At 47.0% G+C, this 19,080-nt stretch overlaps 1 protein-coding gene across 1 annotated transcript in view; it reads left to right on the forward strand.

Moving 5' to 3' along the window:
• The window catches only part of LOC135367536 (nephrin-like), a 36,289-nt gene extending 20,739 nt beyond the window's left edge, over positions 1–15,550 (forward strand). Inside the window, exons 5-10 of the mRNA XM_064600831.1 lie at positions 862–1,084; positions 2,358–2,639; positions 5,802–6,056; positions 9,434–9,721; positions 11,950–12,060; positions 15,423–15,550. Coding sequence (XP_064456901.1) covers positions 862–1,084; positions 2,358–2,639; positions 5,802–6,056; positions 9,434–9,721; positions 11,950–12,060; positions 15,423–15,550 — 1,287 coding nt within the window. The remainder of the gene's footprint in view (positions 1–861; positions 1,085–2,357; positions 2,640–5,801; positions 6,057–9,433; positions 9,722–11,949; positions 12,061–15,422) is intronic.
• The last annotated feature ends 3,530 nt before the right edge of the window (positions 15,551–19,080 follow it).

Consider the following 19,080-nt stretch of genomic DNA (forward strand, 5'->3'; position numbering starts at 1 on the left):
GGAATGTGGTTGGCTTACTAGATGCACATTAGGAGCTGAGAGGGCGAAGAAGAGTAGATCTTTAGAAAAAATCTTCCCGGAAACAACACCGCAATAATAGATCTTTAGAAAAAATCTTCCCGGAAACAACACCGCAAACGATGTTGCCCCGACGACCGTTTTACGGGCCGCGCATTCCAAGACACGGCCCACCCGGGGGTGGACCGCGTTATCAAGGGGCCCTTCTCGAAATATGAAGGACCGGCTCCCTTTCGCCTCCCTCCACCGCGATAGATCGAAAGATCAATACGCGGATTTGAAGGGAGACCAGAGCATATAAGAGTAGATAGGAATAATTCAGGTGACTTACGCATAACCCAAGTAGCACATCTGTGTTGGACCAATATTAGTTCAATATTGGAAACCAATATTGCCGGTGTCGCAAATCAATATTGCTAATATTGGTGTAGAATGGTAATTGCAACCTGGCCCCATACTGAGGCCCCAAACATTGAGAACCCATATTGGCCAGCCAGTTACGCATGCATGAAACGCGCTTTCTCCCTTGCCCTTAAATGCAACTACTCCCTACCTTGCAACATGTGTTATGTATTCTGGAATTTTGTAACTTTACGTTAGACCCGAAGAACTACAGCCTTCTGCACAAAAGTCTCCTGCCATCAAAATTGAGATGCTCTCAACCGTCTTCCTTCTGCCGTGAATCTCTATCGCCCGATACTTGCACATTGCTCTACGTACTTAATGTTAATGCTTAGAGCTACCCGCAGGGTGTTCCTGTACATCATGAAACGAGGATTGTTTCGTATATGTAGTTAGCGAAACTTTTCCTGCATCATTCATGTCCCACGTTTTGTTCCACAGGTGCGTGGTTCGCGCCCTCGCCCTTGGGTGTCGTGGACGAAAGGAGGTCGGGCCGTGAACGGTTCCTTCGAACACGTCTCTGCCGACGGCGCCCTTCTCACGAGCGTCATGTCGTTCGTACCTGAAAGGGCCGACCACGAAGCCCAAGTCACCTGCAGTGCCTCCAATCCGAAACTGCCCAACGCCGCACCAATACGGGATTCGTGGATATTACAGGTTCTGTGTAAGCGTGCATTCACGACATTGAGACACGATATTTTACTGCGTCACTTTACTTGTTAAAGAGACTGTGAATCGCATTTTAAAGCCATAGGACACAAGCAGCACAACATCTTGGCCCAATATTGGGCCAGTATTGCCAATACAGGACCGACATTGGTCCAGTTGTGGACCAATAGTGGGCCAGTATTGCCAATATTTGACCGATATTGAGCCAAGATGTTGTGGTGCTTGGGAAACTGCACGTTCTCCTGAAAGCTTGTACCGTCGACGCTTCAGAAACGTAGTAGTTGTGTCGTGCATTGACCATTTTCTTAGCAATCGAGCTTGAATGATTGCTGCGCCCAGAAAAACCAGCGTACTCCCTTGATCCGACAACACTGAGGCGACTCGTGCGCCATCTATTGGAAACGCACGCAACTATCTGCTGCGATGTGTGCTCCGCAAGTGTGGCGAAAGAGAAAGTAACGCCTGCCTTCCGGAACTCTAAACATAAACCGGGGATCCGTGGGGATCGGCTGGATGTGAGGCCTTGCACAGAGCAGCCACAGAGAAGCGACATTGACTGCATTCACCTTGAAACTTTTGACCTTTGAACTTTTCACCTTTGACTACGTTCACCTTGCTGAAATGGTTGTTTTTGTGTGCGTTCTTTCGTAATTGATTTGCATTTGGTAAAATGGACCCTTGCGAGCGAAAGTTGTTGTACTTGGAGCTGTTGCTCTTGGGCCTTTTTTTTTGTAAGAGCGGCCATTGCTAAAAACGAAGTAGGATGCTTGACCGGAACCAGAAGTGAATTGCTGCGCCGTGATTGGTTGCTATGGACGCTCGTGAACTAACTGCTGTGTGAAATATCAAACCCGCTCTCATGCAGTGAATCACGCCCTACACTCTTAAAAATGAACTTCACCGCATAGCACACTCCTAGCCAGCCATCATCTCGAATGATATCGTTATCTGCCCTGATTTGTTGAAAACGGGGGGGCGTACGCCTTTTCTGTGACAATTATGAACAGCATAAGTGTCACAGAAAAGGCGTACGCCTCCCGTTTTCAACAAATCAGGGCAGATAACGATATCATTCGAGATGATGGTTGGCTAGGAGCGTGCTATGCGGTGAAGTTCGTTTTTAAGAGTGTACGAGCAGCTCCGACGTACAAAATATCGCGCTAGGCGCGAAAACTCAGCTCTTACGCAAGAAAAGCGCACCACGCGGGCCGGCCCCTAAACTCACTATTGCTTCCTGTAAACCTAACGTTCAGTGCAACGCTTTGCAGACGCACCAAAGATACGCGTTCGCCTGGGGAAAAACTTGAACCCGGACGCAATCCGCGAAGGAGCATCGGTGTACCTGGAGTGCACGGTGGATGCGAATCCAGCTGCACGTGACATCCGGTGGTACTTCGAAAGCTCCGAGGCTCTTCCTTCGGGCATGCACCCACACGGCGACCATCTGGCCATACCACGAGCGCAGAGGAGGCATGCTGGTCGCTACGGTTGCGGGGCACGCAACAGCAGGGGACACGCGATGGCGCCGCCCCTGCGTCTCCGTGTGCAACGTAAGTTATTTTTAAAGCGTCACTACGGACTTAAAGGAGCTATGAACTGTACCAAGCGAGTCCGCCGACCGTGTCGGCTCCAAACGGCGATTTCAAAGTGTTGTCTGTGACATCTTTTGTATAGGTGAATTTGATAGGTGCGTATCTTCAGCACGTAGCATGCTCCTAGCCAACCATCTTCCCGAATGACAACGTTCTCGCCCATGATTTGTTGATTACGAGAGGCGGAGCCTATTATGTATCTATTATGCGCGGCTACAAAATGGGCTACGCCTCCCGTTTTCAACAAATCAGAGACGAAAACGTTGTCATTCGGGATTATGGTTGGTGCTGAGCGTGCCATGTAGTGAAGTTCATCTTGAAGAGGGTACACTCTTAAAACTGAACTTCACCACATAGCACGCTCCTAGCCAACCATCATCTCAAATGATATCGTTATCTGCCCTGATTTGTCGAAAACGGGAGGCGTACGCCCTTTTTGTGACACTTATGCTGTTCATAATTGTCACAAAAAGGCGTACGCCTCTCGTTTTCAACAAATCAGGGCAGATAACGATATCATTTGAGATGATGGTTGGCTAGGAGCGTGCTATGCGGTGAAGTTCATTTTTAAGAGTGTAGAGCAGAACGTTATGTGTACCTCCGCGTTGGCGTCTGATTGGATGCTACAATTCTTTAGATGACGTAACGATGGATAGAGGTATCTGGACGGCGGTGCGTGTACTCGCCCGAATACTTAAGAGTGTGCGTTTTTGTGTTAACGCTGCACAAGTTGCGAAGGAGAGGAATTGAACAATAGATTGCAACTAGAATTACGAGGCGCAGAAGAACAATATTACATCTATTAAAGCCGTAACTAAATACATGCAGATAGGAGTTCTTACCTCCTTTAAAGGAGCTATGAACTCTACCAAGCTAGCCCGCCGACTGTGTCGGCTCCAAACGTCGATTTTAATTTGCTTGCTGGGACACCTTTTGTATGGATGAATCCGATAGGTCCGTATCTTCACCACATATAGCATGCTCCTAGTCAACCATCATCCCGAATGACGACGTTCTCGCCCATGATTTGTTGATAACGAGAGGCGGCGCCTATTATTAAAACCACTATGTACGGATATAAAATAGGCTTCGCCTCCCGTTTTCAACAAATCAGGAACGAGAACGTTGTCGTTCGGCATGATGGTTGGCTAAAGAGCGTGCTATGTGGTGAAGCTCATTTTTAAGAGTGCAGAGCAGAACGCTATGTGTATATCCGCGTTGGCGTCTGATTGGGTGCTACAGTTCTTCAAATGACGTAACAATGGATAAAGATTCCTGGAAGGCGGTATACGTCTACTCGCCCGTATCCGAAAACAAAGTGTGTTTTTGTATTAACGCTGCACACTTTATGAAGGAGAAGCATTGAACAATAGATTGTTAATAGAATTACGAAACGTGGAAGAACATTATTACACCTATTGCACCCGTAGCTATAAACACCTGCCGATAGGAAGTTCGTGTCTGCAGAACCTTAACGAGTTTATGCCATCGTGTCTCACATTGTATTCGCACAAAATAGTGTTGCCCTTGGCGAAACGGAAGTGTCATAAAATTATTTTCTAGTATTGAGAAGTACGACGTCGTTAGGGTCCGCAACCTGGCGTGCGCCCGGTAACATTGCCGAACGTTGATTTCAGCCTTTCACCACAGCTGCTGGTAGACTTGCAACGTTGAGTGGAGAGCGGAGACGCAAAAGCGCCGTTGATAGGAAAGAGACACAAACACTTGATGACGTCACCTACTCGTGGAGAAACCGAATCTCTGCAATTTCGGAGCTTCTCTCGGAAATTCGTGGAATTACGCGCCTTCTCCTTTTTCTTTTATTTTTTTCTTGCCTAAATATATAATTTGACACGTAAGTTTAGTTCGATATCCACACACACACACACACAAATAGAGATACGATGATGAGATGGGGCTGATGCCGGCCAGCAGGCTGGGAGCTGCCCCAGTGCCACTTGTACGTTATGAGAGATGATGATGGATATGATAAGGGGTCCGATATCCAAGTATTTTCATTGATGCGCATTATTAATACATGCCGACTGTGAGCATACAGCATGAAATACAGTCTCCGTTCATTTAGGGCAGTATATTATTCCCGAAAGGGACTAAGAGACCTCTCCCTGTTTATAAACAAATGACGTCATAGTGTTCGACAGCGCCACCAATTTGGTAGAGTTGAACCACGCTCCAAGCTAGGGTCGAACAAGGTCGCGTCCGAAAACCACGGTCTTGAGGGGATTACGGTGGTCCCTGAAAAGGACGCGACCTTCGGTCCTACTTTCCTTTCAATAGGTGGCAGCGAAGAAGTGCCCATTCGTGGAACCCAGCCCTCCCCTTCCAATTTGTTTCGGTTTCAGTCTGTCTACCGACGTCATATGACGTTTCTCGGGTAGAGGTCTATTGGGTTGGCAATGCATGTAGTCTCGAATAAGGTCAAAGTCACTTCCTTTTTTCATATACAGTGTAACTGTTCAGAAACGTAATAACAACAGCTACACTTACAAAAACATAAATATAACTTAATTACACTTACAGTTTGTGACTCACCCTGGCGAGTAATCGAGTTACACCGAATTACATCCATTTCTCTATATAAAATCAATGAATAACTTTTGCGTAACGTTGAAAAGATCGCTAAGAAGCAAGCGAGCTGGTGAAGTTGATTCATAATGTAAAACCCCCGAGACTAGGGAACACGTGACACTTCGTGTTGTGTCTGTCCGTTCGTGCTCCCTAGTCTCGGGGTTTTATATTACGAATAACGTGCTATGTGGTGAAGTTATCTTGTAACGGTGTACGCTCCTAGTCAACCATAATCCCGAACGCCAACGGCAGACTTACGCCCTTCTGTCACACTCACTGTCACGCGGGCAGTCATCAATCATCATTGAAAACAATGACCATTGAACACGCTCGTACCGCCACAGAGCGTGCAAAACATGACAACATGTCAGTGAAGGATGCGAAAAGCCCACTTATTAAACCGGCAATTTCTGAGGAGGTTAATAACGAGAAATTGTGAGAGATAAGGAATACCCTCATCATAAGCTCGAGCGATGAATCTGTACACCTAACGAAGGCAGTATACTGACTGATCCCCACTCCCCCAAACAGATCTTCCTGTGTGTGGACTAAGGGGTGGAGGAGTGGACATCTTGGGTGCTCCTGGTGTCCTTCTGCCTCTCCAGTGCCACGCCGAGGCCGACCCTTCGCCATCTCACTTCACCTGGCGTGGATCACCGCTCACATCGTGGAACGGCAGCGAAGCCGTTGTACGCGTCGCCCAAGAAGCCCGAGATGTGCAATGCTATGCGAAGAACCTGATTGGAACACAGATTCTGCCCTGTGTCTTTCACATACGCCCATTACGTGAGTAGCGTCTTGGTCACGATTGTCGGCAGAGTGGTCGTGTTTTACCTTTTTGCGCATACACAAGACGGAATTTCTAAAGGACCAGTGAAATCCCCTTCCATAAAATTTTTAGTTTGGGGCTATGCGGCAGATTTTTCGACAATAAAAACGAACAGATAGTGGTTGTGGTGGCGCTAGTGAAATCTTTAGCGCAGAGCCGTTCATTAGGAGAGTATGGCCATCGGGAGGAGCCTGTTTAAAAGCGCGTCATTTTACGTCATACGAGGGGCGGCGCGAAGGCCGGTGCCGTCATTTCGGAGCCGAGCTAGACCTTGAAATCTTTTTTTTTGTTCCGTCTTAGCACCGCGAAGCAACTGTGGCTATGAGCGGCGTATAGATGTGGACAGATGGAGAGAGGACAGCAGGAAGGAGTGGAGGACAGAGGGGTTAGTATGCGCCCTGGGCCGACTTCCCGGGGGAACTGTGCCGACATTCGTCTGGAAAGTCTTCGGAAAACCCAGAGAAAACCTCAGACAGCACAGCCGGTGGTAGGATTCGAACCCACCACCTCCCAGTCTTCAGCACGACCTTGAGTACCACCAATGAGCGTGACGCCTTAACCCTCAGCCATGTCGCTGGTCCTTAAAATCTCCACGTGCCGCAGCGGCTCGCCTTTCATTCCGGCCAAGTGGGCGGAGCTATGACGGTTCTGACGTCACTGCGAGCCCCCAACTCCGCGCGGCAAAAGATCAAAGAGTGGCCAAACTCTCCCTATAAACGGCTCTGCGTTGGCGTACACCTAAGCCGACGGGCGAGAGCGCGACCTGCTACATTCTTCTTGTTGATTCGGTTGCAAGCAGAGCTTCCAACATGGGCCATCTTGTTCCTGTTTCCTGTTATTATATGCTGACAATGATATGGGATATCCCACGGCTACAGCTTAGTGCCCAACCAAGTTACACGTGAGACATTAAACGAATGATATGAGAATATTATTTATTTATTTATTTTGGTTATACGTTGAGGGACCACAAGGGTCAAATATATTAGTAAATACCCTGAATATAATCAGTAAAGTATTTCACAGTACAACTGAGGAATCCTTGGGTGGCTGTGCAATGCTAGAGTCACTAAATAAGCTACGCTTCATAGTGGCGACACTGACTTCCACAGGTGAGCACGGAAACCATTTTGTTCCCGCTCCACACCAGCGTCACCGCAATTTGAGGAGCAGAAACAGCTAACGTACCAATACTCGCCGTGGTGGCTTTAGGTTAGGGAAGGGACGCAGCTATCCTCCCCCCGAGCGGATTCCGCTCGGTCTTCCACTTCACCCTTTCCTCTCCTCCTCTCCACCACCTTTCCCTTCCCGAGAAACATGCCGCCTAATCAGGCAGGCAGACCTCTCGGGTTCCTCCCAACGACACTCCTCCTCCTCCTCCTCCAGGTTAGGGAAGCGTGTGATTGTCGTGCGGCATTATCCACGAGAGCGTCCCGACGAGGTCAAGGTGAGCTCAAGGCTGTCAGGGTATCTATACCTTGGTGTAGATAGGTGTAGCTGCTCGCAGCAGGAGCAACATTTCGCAGCACGCTCGCTTGATGACATCGTGAGCGTCGTTAGGTGACGCTAGCATGACGCAGAAACAAAATTGCATCGCCGTGCCGTCTCGAAGCGAAGCTTACTTAGTGCCTTCATGCACTACAAGAACATGGCGAGGACATAATCGAGAAAAGGCAGCGAAGCGGGGAAAAATTGAAAGGCATACCATACCACTAAAGCGTCTAGAACGAACCGGCGGTTTGTTCCAGCAAAATCTATAAGCATTTCAAGATTGTGCAAAAAATAATAATAATAATAACATGCATTCTTGCGCAATGACAATGACCGTTGCACTGTAGCGGACGCGTGAGGCCTTTGATCTACACGCCACAATTCATTAGCGAAAATTAATGACAACAACACTCCATGAGGTCGCTACTGCGGCCACATGATGGTCCACTTAACCAATAATACATCTTCAATTATTCCAATTCGACACAGTCATTCCTCTATATAAAAAATATCTCCACAGTTACTCGAAATGTCGTTGCTATGCAGTAAATCTTAGGTTCATACTTTAGCATCTATTCGCTCCGAGACCGAACGGTGTCGTCGCGCTACGGAGAAACGATGAACTACCGTATGGTGTGGACCACGACTTACTAGATCATAACGACCATGTCATAGGCACCCCTTCCCAGCGCCGCATTTTTGGAAGGTAGCGGTGGCGCTACTCATCGTCCCAGTTATTGCTTCCTCAACTTCTACAATACTTTGTACTTCAGCTTACCTTAGTATTTCTGTACAAGCGGTGGATATTCCACAGATATTTCATTCTGAGGTTGATCATCATCATCATTCTATGCGTTTTTATAGGAGCTATCGCTGTTGTCTGTTACGGTAGTCTTACATACGCTTCTGCGCCTTCAGAATTCATATTTCCATCGTCCAATCGTGATGCAGATCTCGCGTGCCGATGAGTAGCGCCCCTAGCGGATCGTGCGGACGGGCTCCTCATAGGGGTTGCTGATTATGACGTGGTCGTTATAATCTAGTAGGTCGTGGAGTGGACGCGTCGTCTGCTTTTACACGTTTCAGTGCAGTAGGTGGAGCATTGCGGAACCAAACAGCATCGTACCATCGCGGCACAAGTGATATTCCTGTGAACATACATTATACGTTGTTTTCAGCGCAATATCATCCGGCGCGGCCATGACGCACCCACACCGCCTTAATGGCGACCGTGTGACGTCAGGCAAAATGGCTCCTCTCGAGGGAACTGCGCTATTGGTTGCGGCGCATATCAACGGGCGCGGCTATGACGCCCCCACACTGCCGTAATGGTTGCAGCGCATATAACTGGGCGCGGTCATGACGCCCTCACAGTGCTGTAATGGCAACCAGGTGACGTCAAGCAAGATGGCTTCTCTCCAGGAAACTGCCGTATAGAATTACGGAAAAAAAACATCAAATACGAACATCGGCCGGCCATGCTATCCGCACTACACTCTTAAAAATGAACTTCACCACAGAGCACGCTCCTAGCCAACCATCAGCCCGAGTGACATCGTTCTCTCCCCTGATTTGTTGAAAACGGGAGGAGTACGCCTTTTTGTGACACTTATGCAGAAATGTTAATTGTCACAAAAAGGCGTACGCCTCCCGTTTTGAACAAATCAGGGGAGAGAACGATGTCACTCAGGATGATGGTTGGCTAGGAGCGTGCTATGTGGTGACGTTCATTTTTAAGAGTGTAGACAGGTGACGGTGTCGCCCCCTATAGGTCGATCTCGCAGCGAATACACTTTACCGGAACGCGCTTTGAATATAAGTCATTCCAATTTGTAACATGCAGGCATTCCAGAAGCTCCTTCCAACTGCACTCTTGAACCTTCCGGAACCAGTGCCGTGATACGGTGCGCCGCTCCCAGTACGGCAGAGGGTACTCTGCGTTACAGAGCACTCGTGTTCCTTCTTCTAAACTTGGAAGGAAACGAGGCATCGGGCGCGCTGGTGGCCAACCTGTCCAGTGATGTGCCAATGTTCCGCCTACCTCCTCTGACGGATGCTCGATACCGTATTCTTGTAGCAGCGTCCAACTCCCTGGGAAGCGGACCACATGCGGAGCTCCCCTACGTTCAAGGTAAACACTGCAGAGTTGACAATGAAAAAATGGCTATAGGAAGCAAGCGAGCTGGTGAAGATGATGCATAATGTAAAAACCTGCAAATATACCGGATGTTTCAGTTAAATCCCCGGGCTAAATAATTCGCGAACGGGTGCACCAATCCACGAGCTTTCTTTTTTACAAGTACCTGTCCGATACCACCTACAAGCTGCACACCATGTGGATTAGTGGGAGGCGCTCATTATTAAGATAAAAATGCAAATGAGTAAAGTAAAAAAGCGTAACTTCTAAAGCAGGGCGCTGTCGGCATTAAAATGGGTACTACCCCTTTTGGGACCTTCAGTGGACACCTTTTAGAGAAAAATCTGCCACCGAAGCGGGTCATTTGTTGCAGTAATTAATTGGTTTCGGTTTACGTATTTTTGTCGGGGCTTGTCGCTGCGAAGCACAAAAGGACACTCTTTCACTCCCTTATCCATCAATGAATTACGTCCTTACACCAATGAATTACACCAATGAAATACGCCCTTTTGCGCTTCGCCGCGACCAGCCGCGAAAAAAATACGTAAACCGAAACCAATTAATTACTGCAACAAATGACCCGCTTCGGTGGCAGATTTTTCTGTAAAAGGTGTCCACTGAAGGTCCCAAAAGGGGTAGTACCCATTTTAATGCCGACAGCGCCCTGCTTTAGAAGTTACGTTTTTTTACGAAACTCATTTTAATTTTTATTTAAATAATGAGCGGCTCCAATTCGTTCACACGGTGTGCAGCTTGTAGGTGGTATCGGACAGATACTTGTAAAAAAGAAAGCTCGTGGATTGGTGCACCCGTACGCGAATTATTTAGTCCGGGGTTTTAACTGAAACACCCTGTATACTGCAGAGTTTCTCTCTGTACAGTGAACCATCAGTTTATGAACGATTAGCGTTCCTGGAAAAAATCGTTCAAATGTTGAGGGATTCGTAAATATTGAGGTTCACAATGAGGTTTAAAGTAGCACAGAAGTCATTTTTAACACCCTGTTTCCTTCCTATAAAACTGTTAAGTAGGCCAATACGATGCACCATGCGAAGTAATTGTTAATAGAGAGTGGCTAGCATCGAACCGTATCAACCGGAACCAATAGTGGACAAGATTCTGAATCACGCACCACTGCGATTGGTTCCGATAGGCACGATAACCTTATCAACGCTATACTAAAACTCACTATTAAAGCCTCAACTGGTAGCGAGTGTTTTGTCCCGTTTTCCCTGCACTCAGTTTGTTCTCCTTAATATGTTAGACCAACAAGCCGAAAAATCTGCGTTACTTGGATGCCTTCTAAAGCTAGCGGCTCTCTCGACTGCACTCTAAGAAAAAAGGTGTGAAAACTTTGTAACTCCTATAGTTACCACCTACACTGTTAAAACAGAACTTCACCGCATAGCACGTTCCTGGCCAACCACCAATCCGAATGATATCATTATGTGTCCTGGCTTGTTCAAAACAGGGGGAGGCGCCTATATGGGGCATGCATGATGTGTCCCCGATGAACGCCGCCCTCCATTTTCAACAAATCAAGACACGCAATGCTATCATTCGGAATGGTGGTTGGCTCGGGGCGTGCTATATGGTGAAGTTCTCTTTTAACAGTGTAGGTCAACATACACTCTTAAAAATGAACTTCACCGCATAGCACGGTCTTAGCCAACCATCATCTCGAATGATACCGTTATCTGCCCTGATTCGTTGAAAACGGGAGGCATACGCCTTTTTGTGACACTTATGCTGCTCATAATTGTCACAAAAAAGGCGTACGCCTCCCGTTTTTAACAAATCAGGGCAGATAACGATATCATTTGAGATGATGGTTGGGTAAGACCGTGCTATGCGGTGAAGTTCATTTTTAAGAGTGTAGCGTCTGATAAAGGGTGTAAAGAGGTGGTAAAAAAATTATCATATCCAAACTGCTACAAAAAGGCGGACGCCCCCCCCCCCCCCCCCCCTGGCCCACCGAATCAGAAGCGATAACCCTGTCATTCATGGCAATGGTTGGCGAAAAACGTGCTATGGAGTGAAGTTCTGTTTTGAGAGTGAGGTAGCAGGTAGAACTTTGCAACCTTTTAGGCACAACATATGCGACAATATTACATCCTAAATGGTGTAACTGCTCCACACTTTTTCTAAGAGTGTGCACCTCGAGGCAAGCTATGCCTCGTTTCTTCTGATCTTGGCCATATATGTGATTGATGTCTTCGCAGGTGATCTCAGCTCTTGGTCTGTTGAAGCGCTGCGTGCAGTTGCAGTCACGGCAGCTCTTGCGGTGTTGCTGGCTCCGTTCCTGGTACTGCTAGTCCTTCGTGCACGACGAGGTGACCAACCTTTTCATTTTCATCTTATTTCATCATAACGTCCCTTGGTGTTTGCGGCCATTTCATATAGCCACCTCAGTTATGATTCTGCTTGACCTTGCGAGGGGCCCAAATTCCCTGCGACTTCATGCGAGCTTCTTACTGCCCAAAGGTTGGTGACAGGTCCCCCAAACTCACCTGGGAAAAGCGTGCAACGAAGAAGGCCGCCACTAGATACCCCACTGTTGCCGTTCCGGATCACTTCAGCGCGCTAAGTTTAGCGGCAAAATGTTTTTGTTGTTTCTGCGAATGAATCTAGTCTTTATATGTCCAAATAAAACGCGTATAACAACTTTCTTTGTCGTGTTTCACTTCTGGTCCCGTTTTTAAACGTGTTGAGCGATCGGAAAGATCTACTGCACGGCTCCGTGCATCACATAGCGTACCTGTCGTACCAGGCGCCGCAGGCGCTGCAGTCGTCCATTTCTCCTTCGGTGACTTGGCCTGGCTTGGATTGTGTTTCAACTGGATCTTTAGCGCGCTACAATCCACGCAAGCCAACGTCTGGTAACAATGGGGTATCTAAGGGCGGCCTCCGGCATTGCACGCATCGGGATAGGAACAAATACATGGGAAAATGGCGACCTTGGGGGACCTGGTTGGTGACTCAAGCAAGCGGTAACCGCAAGCATAGTGTGCTTTCTCAGCGGATAAACGATGCGTTCCGCGGTCGCGACGTCAGTCTCACGGAAAATCGCTGTGCCCAGCTGCGAACAACGATTTCTCGACGGTACTATACATAGCCATCCTCGAGGTTCGCCCTCCGGACCTGGTATTGTTTATAACGAGCGTGGACCAGACATGCGCGACGACGTGCTGTGTAGAATCTACACTCTTAGAAATGAACTTCACCGCATAGCACGCTTCTAGCCAACCGTCATCTCGAATGATATCGTTATCTGCCCTGATTTGCTGAAAACGGGAGGCGTAAGCCATTTTTGTGACAATTATGAACCGCATAAGTGTCACAGAAAAGGCGTACGCCAACCGTTTTCAACAAATCAGGGCAGATCATTCACATCACATCAGATCACATCATTCGAGATAACAGTTTGCTAAGAGCGTGCTGTGCGGTGAAGTTCATTTTTAAGAGTGTAGAATGACCTACACTCTTAAAAATGAGTTTCACCACATAGCACGCTCCTAGCCAACCAACATTCCAAATGACAACGTTCTCGTCCTTGATTCGTTGAAAACGTGGGGCGGAGCCTATTTTGTGACACTTATGCTGTTCATAATTGTCACAAAAAAGGCGTACGCCTCCCGTTTTCAGCAAATCATGGAAGATAACGCTATCATTCGAGATGATTGTTGGCTAGGCGCGTGCTATGAGGTGAAGTTCATTTTTAAGAGTGTACTGCTTGAATGTAATGTGTCGAGTACGCCCACGAGATCCCAGCGTTCAAAATCCCGGATCGCAAAATCCACAATACCAAAATCCGAAATTGCAAAATAAAAACTTATATCTGCGAGGTCTGAAAACGGCAGTGTTTCGATCGTAGGATATCACTTAACAAGATGCCAGGTTCGCGTGCTTTCGATGTTCATCGAAGTCGTTTTAGAAGGATGAAATGCAGATTTTAGCGACGGTTAGGCTTAGCAGGGCGGACGCGCGGAAGCAACACGTACCAGACGAAGCTACTGCTCGGTTCTTGGCCACGTGAGAGCTGTATTAGTGCTGCAGTGAGAAGTATAGTCAGTGACAACTTAAGTCCTACAATTGGGACCGCCCACTCATCGTGGAAGGCTCCTGCGATTAGATACCAGCCTTTGCACGACGCCCCCGTTTCGCGATGTAGTGCCGGCCTCCCGTCGCTCTGTCCCTAACCCAGTTCCCACTTGGCTGCCCCGCACTACATTCTAGCTCGCGGAGCGATTCTTCTGTGGGGGAGGGGTCAAGTGTATGACTTATGTTGCCACTGACTATAGGTTAATTCTGGTTTGTTGACCACAGGTCCCCGCGCGTGTTGGCGGTGGCCCGTACCGATTTCGGATTTTGAACGTCTGGGATTTTGAGCCTGTGGATTCTTAATTGTGCACTTTTAGAAACGAACTCCATCGCATAGCACGCTCCTAGCCAACCATCATTTCGAATGGTATCATTAGCTGCCCTGATTTGCTGAAAACGGGAGGCGTACGCCTTTTTTTTTGACAATTATGAACAGCATAAGTGTCACAAAAAGGTGTACGCCTCCCGTTTTCAACAAATCAGGGCAGCTAATGATATCATTCGGAATGATGGTTGGCTAGGAGCGTGCTATGCGGTGAAGTTCATTTTTAAGAGTGTGGGATTTCGAGATACCCCAATTTATCCACAGCAGCTACTAAACGCAATACACAAAGACACAACAGCGGTGCACACGGACTGCTTGTCCATACTTCCACTTCCGTTCGCTCTCGATACGCAACTGTGCCGAACCCGCGTAGATAAAAACAACAAGAAAAAAAAAAGCCTGTTCCACGCCTCCTCTTTCTCCTTCGTCACCTGTAGATATTTATATATTTATTATTACCCTCATGGCAAACTACTACAGAACGGAGTGGTGACCATTTAGAATGCAATGTAAAATGTCATAGTTCATGCACAACAACGGTGATGTTGAAGTCCTCACCCGTTTTTACCACGAACGGATTTAAGAATGCATTCTTCTTGCAATGTGGGATGGCTTGATTGTAATGATCACGAGGGACGTACGGTGAGGGATTGATTGATTATAAAAAAAAAAGGAAGACATTGAGAAAATTGGCTCCCTTGGCTGCCGCCCCTTCAACTTGTCGACCATCCTCGGCCCTTGGGACACCGCGGCCGACTCCAGGGCGGCCTTACGTCACGTGGTTGACTTCTTTGAGGCGACAGGCCTAAAGGATTCATTATGACCCCAGCAGCGCCCTCGGACACTCCCACCACCACGATCACGTCAAGCATCGTCATCGCCACTTCGATCATTCCCGTCATCTCTCATCGTCATCACTGATCATTGTCACCACTCATATTAGACCCCTAGCTATGGGGTAGCGTTCCACTCCTAGAGTGGAAAACCTCCCCACTTCATCATCACAATATATATGTTGTTGTTGTTGTTGGCTCCAGAGACGTACGGTGTTGCTGCAGAGTGCAGGAATGTACTATTTTAATGTGGGATTATGAAACAATCGGGATCTTGCGATCAATGCGTCTTGCCCCGCGCATATAATCGGATGCATTAATTTTTCAGTTTAAAGACCGGATAACCAAGAGTGCCCATATTTTGCGTATATCTAGACGAATGGGCAAAGAAATAGGATGTGTATACTTACATTGACAGAATAAGTTGTGTTCTCAGGAAGAAGACGTGAGCAGCGCGGGTCTCAAGTGGCCCCCGTGGAGAGCAATCCACGCCGGGGTAAACTTCGTCCAACTTCACCCGGGGACTGGGCTCACATACAGGACGAGCGTGTCCTTCCATTATGATTCCACAAGCCATCGGACGTCAGCGTTATCAGGTACCGAGTTTTTCGTACTTTCAGTTTTCGTTTGGTAATCATATGAATCGTGTCCCACGTGGAACTATGACAACTATTGTGCACGTAGCAAAGTTCTAAAAAAATGCAGGCGAGCTGGTGGATGAAGTCAATGGGTGCGTTAAGTAGGCGCCCCTCTTTTGGCGCACTCAAATCTGGAGTACGAGCAGAGTTGTACGTAACGCGTTACTAGTAATTGCGTTACTAGTAATCAATTACTTTTTTCAGTAAATTTTAACGTAATCAATTAATTTTGTGAGCAAGTAATTTTCCAAGTAATCTGATTACAATTTTCGGTAATCAATTACTGAGTAATCGATTACTTTTTTAACCTTCTGTCAACACTGGCAACACTTTTCAGCAAGCCCCATCTTCGACTGAAGCAATGACGCAGAGGTTACTGTGACGGCCGTCTCTAGTCCTCACGTGTTCCATGCAGACCACAGTAATACGATAATTCCTTACAACCGCCACCTACTGGAGCAACAGTAACAATAGTAACAAAACGAAGCGGATGTTTCAACGCCTATACGGTCGTCCTCATCTGGGACAGGGGGCGAGACAATTTAAAAGTAACGGGAAAAGTAACGCGTTACATTTTTAATCGGTAACGTATTACATTTTTGATGAAGTAATTTGTAACGGTAAAGAATTACTTTTCGCGCAGTAGTAACAGTAACTGTAATCAATTACTTTTTTCGAGTAACGTGTACAACTCTGAGTACGAGACGCCCGGAGCGCCAACTGTACAGGGAAACGCAATTTTGGAGCGCTATACACTGCTCGCTCGGTCATACACCTTCCTGTTGTCTGTGCACGGTGGGAGGACACGTCGGCTTAGTTTGAACCTATAGTAACGTTGGAAGGGACGACAGCGGTTGTGAAGACCTTTCTTTGTAACAAGCGAATGAAATAGAAAAGATGGGAATTTGTAACAGGCGCCGTATAGGACCTGTTCACCGTGAAGATGACTGTATGGCGTTAAGATGTCCTGTATTTCAGCACTGCCTTTTCCGCGAATAACCTCCGATATCCGTGTTAAAGTTGTCCACTAATTGAAACAAGTATGATAACAGTTATAAAAATATTACAGTTTCCGGAACAACAACAACAACTTTATTTTCAGATGATGAATTTTATGAATTTTTATGAAATATTTTGAATTTTTATGAAATTTTATGAAATATTTTAAATTTTTATGAAATTTTGTGAATTTTTATGAATTTTTATGAAATTTTATGAATTTTTATGAATTTTTATGAAATTTTATGAATTTTTATGAAATTTTATTAAATATGAATTTTTTTAGTTTTAACAATTTTATTTAAGATGATGAATGGGGAGTTTCATCGCCAGGGACGGTATACTGTATACCCCATTGCTGGTGATTATGCGGGGAATGAAATAATGAGCCAGAAATGTGAAGAGAGCTTTGAGGGGCAAAGCGTTGGTGGGCTGGGTGTGGCCAGGGACCAAGCAATATTTTGTGAGAGAGAGGGGTCGAGAGTGCAACTCGTTAAAGGATCCGGAGAGTATATACGGTTCAGGAAAGTTGGTAGTGTGGGCAATGGAGAAGAATGTGCTCTAGATCTTCTACACCACCGCAGTGACTGCATTGTGGGGAGAGCCAACTTGTCTCAAGTGGTAACGCCGCATTTCCGGAAATGTAAGCATTGGGTAACATAAGTGCGTAGTTTCCTTCCGAGCCTACACTTCGAAGATCGTCTGCCGGCACTCCATATAGGAAGTATACGTCGCGGAAACTCTCAAGCACCTGGCCGCTTGTCGTCTGCGTCCATACGCCCAAGTGAGTCTCACTCCCAGGTGCACGAGAGGCGCTTCTGTCGTGTTAAGAGAGTAGAGTGTAAGACACTCGCACTCCGGGGCAGTCTACTTAACGCACCCAATGATGAAGAAGCCTGAGCGTGAAATAATGGTACCGTTACGTTACATGTAAGGTTTGTTTGAGCAGTGTGGCGACATGTTGCACGTGCCACAGGGTAAGGCTGCGGATAATTTCTCCGACAGACGGTGCTGGAAGCAATGTTTACCTCCCCCACTACCGTCATCGGCCGGGATCGAACCCGCGATCTTGAGCTCAGCATGCCAAAACGTTACCGACCGACAAGCCTGAGCGTGAGCTGCACAAAACACAGCTTCTTCGCGAACGCAACACATACACTCTTAACAATGAACTTCACCACATAGCACGCTCCTACACTGTTAAAACAGAACTTCACCACATAGCACGCTCTTAGCCAACCATGATTCCGAATAATATCATTCTGTGTCCTAATTTGTTCAAAACAGGGAGGAGGCGCCTATCTGGGACGAGATAATGTGTCCCAGATAGGCGCCTCCTCCCATTTTCAACAAATCAATACACAGAATGATATCATTCGGAATGATGGTTGGCGATGAGCGTGCTATGTGGTGAAGTTCTGTTTTAACAGTGTAGCTGACCATGATCTCGAATGACATAGTTATCTGCCCCTGACTTGTTGAAAACGGGAGGCGTACGCCTTTTTTTTTTTTGTGGCAATTATGAACAGCATAAGTGTCACAAAAAAGGCGTACGCCTCCCGTTTCCAACGAATCAGGGCAAAACGATACCATTCGAGACGTTGGTTGGCTAGGATCGTGCTATGCGGTGAAGTTCATATCTAAGAATGTGCAGCTCACACAAACACAAGTTCGTGGTTTCGTGATCATAGATCATAAAGCTCCAGATAGCAGCTCTACCGAAACAGAGCTGCCTGAAAAAAAGAAAATGATGAAAGCCATGCTTACTAGCAGTAAGATTTTCCCCTAGTCGATGATGGTAATGACGGGGGAAGGGGTTGGTGTTCGTCGGTGCCTTGACGGCCGTGCATGAAGCAAACGTAGACCAGGAGTACACTATATACAAGTTTATTTACACGGGGAGACCAGTGTCCCACCCGACTGCCAAATCCTGAGTGATAGTAACAATCACATTCACTTTCCGCTACACCTCGGTCCGAGGTCAGCGACAAGGTAGGTTTCGCGTTCCGCGACCTTCATCCATTATGACGAGTCTGGTTGACCTTCCGTGTGTATTACGGAGTCCTTTCTTCCCCACAGCTCCACGGCGGGAGTAGCCTTGAGTCGCCACTTAAACTGGTCACTTCGAGGCTCGGTAAAATTCCACTACAAGCGAAGTTTGATGGAGGCAATAACTTCACACCTCCCCACCAAGAATGTTCCACGCACAGAAGTCTGTCGTGGAACTTCAACAATAAAAAAAAGTTAGTGCCGATCTACGCACACACACACACAGAAAACCTAGGTTTGACACCCTGAGCGGTACGTTCCAGGCTTCACCATGTCTTTGAACAAAACACTGCCATAATGAGGCATGAAATTAACCAAATAATAATAATAACTTAATAACTCGGTAGCGTCGCAATAGCTAATTACACACATCTTACTGATCCCTATCAAGGCGGGATAGCGCGTCTG

Source organism: Ornithodoros turicata, chromosome 8 (genome assembly GCF_037126465.1).
Source record: "Ornithodoros turicata isolate Travis chromosome 8, ASM3712646v1, whole genome shotgun sequence".
NCBI lineage: Eukaryota > Metazoa > Arthropoda > Arachnida > Ixodida > Argasidae > Ornithodoros > Ornithodoros turicata.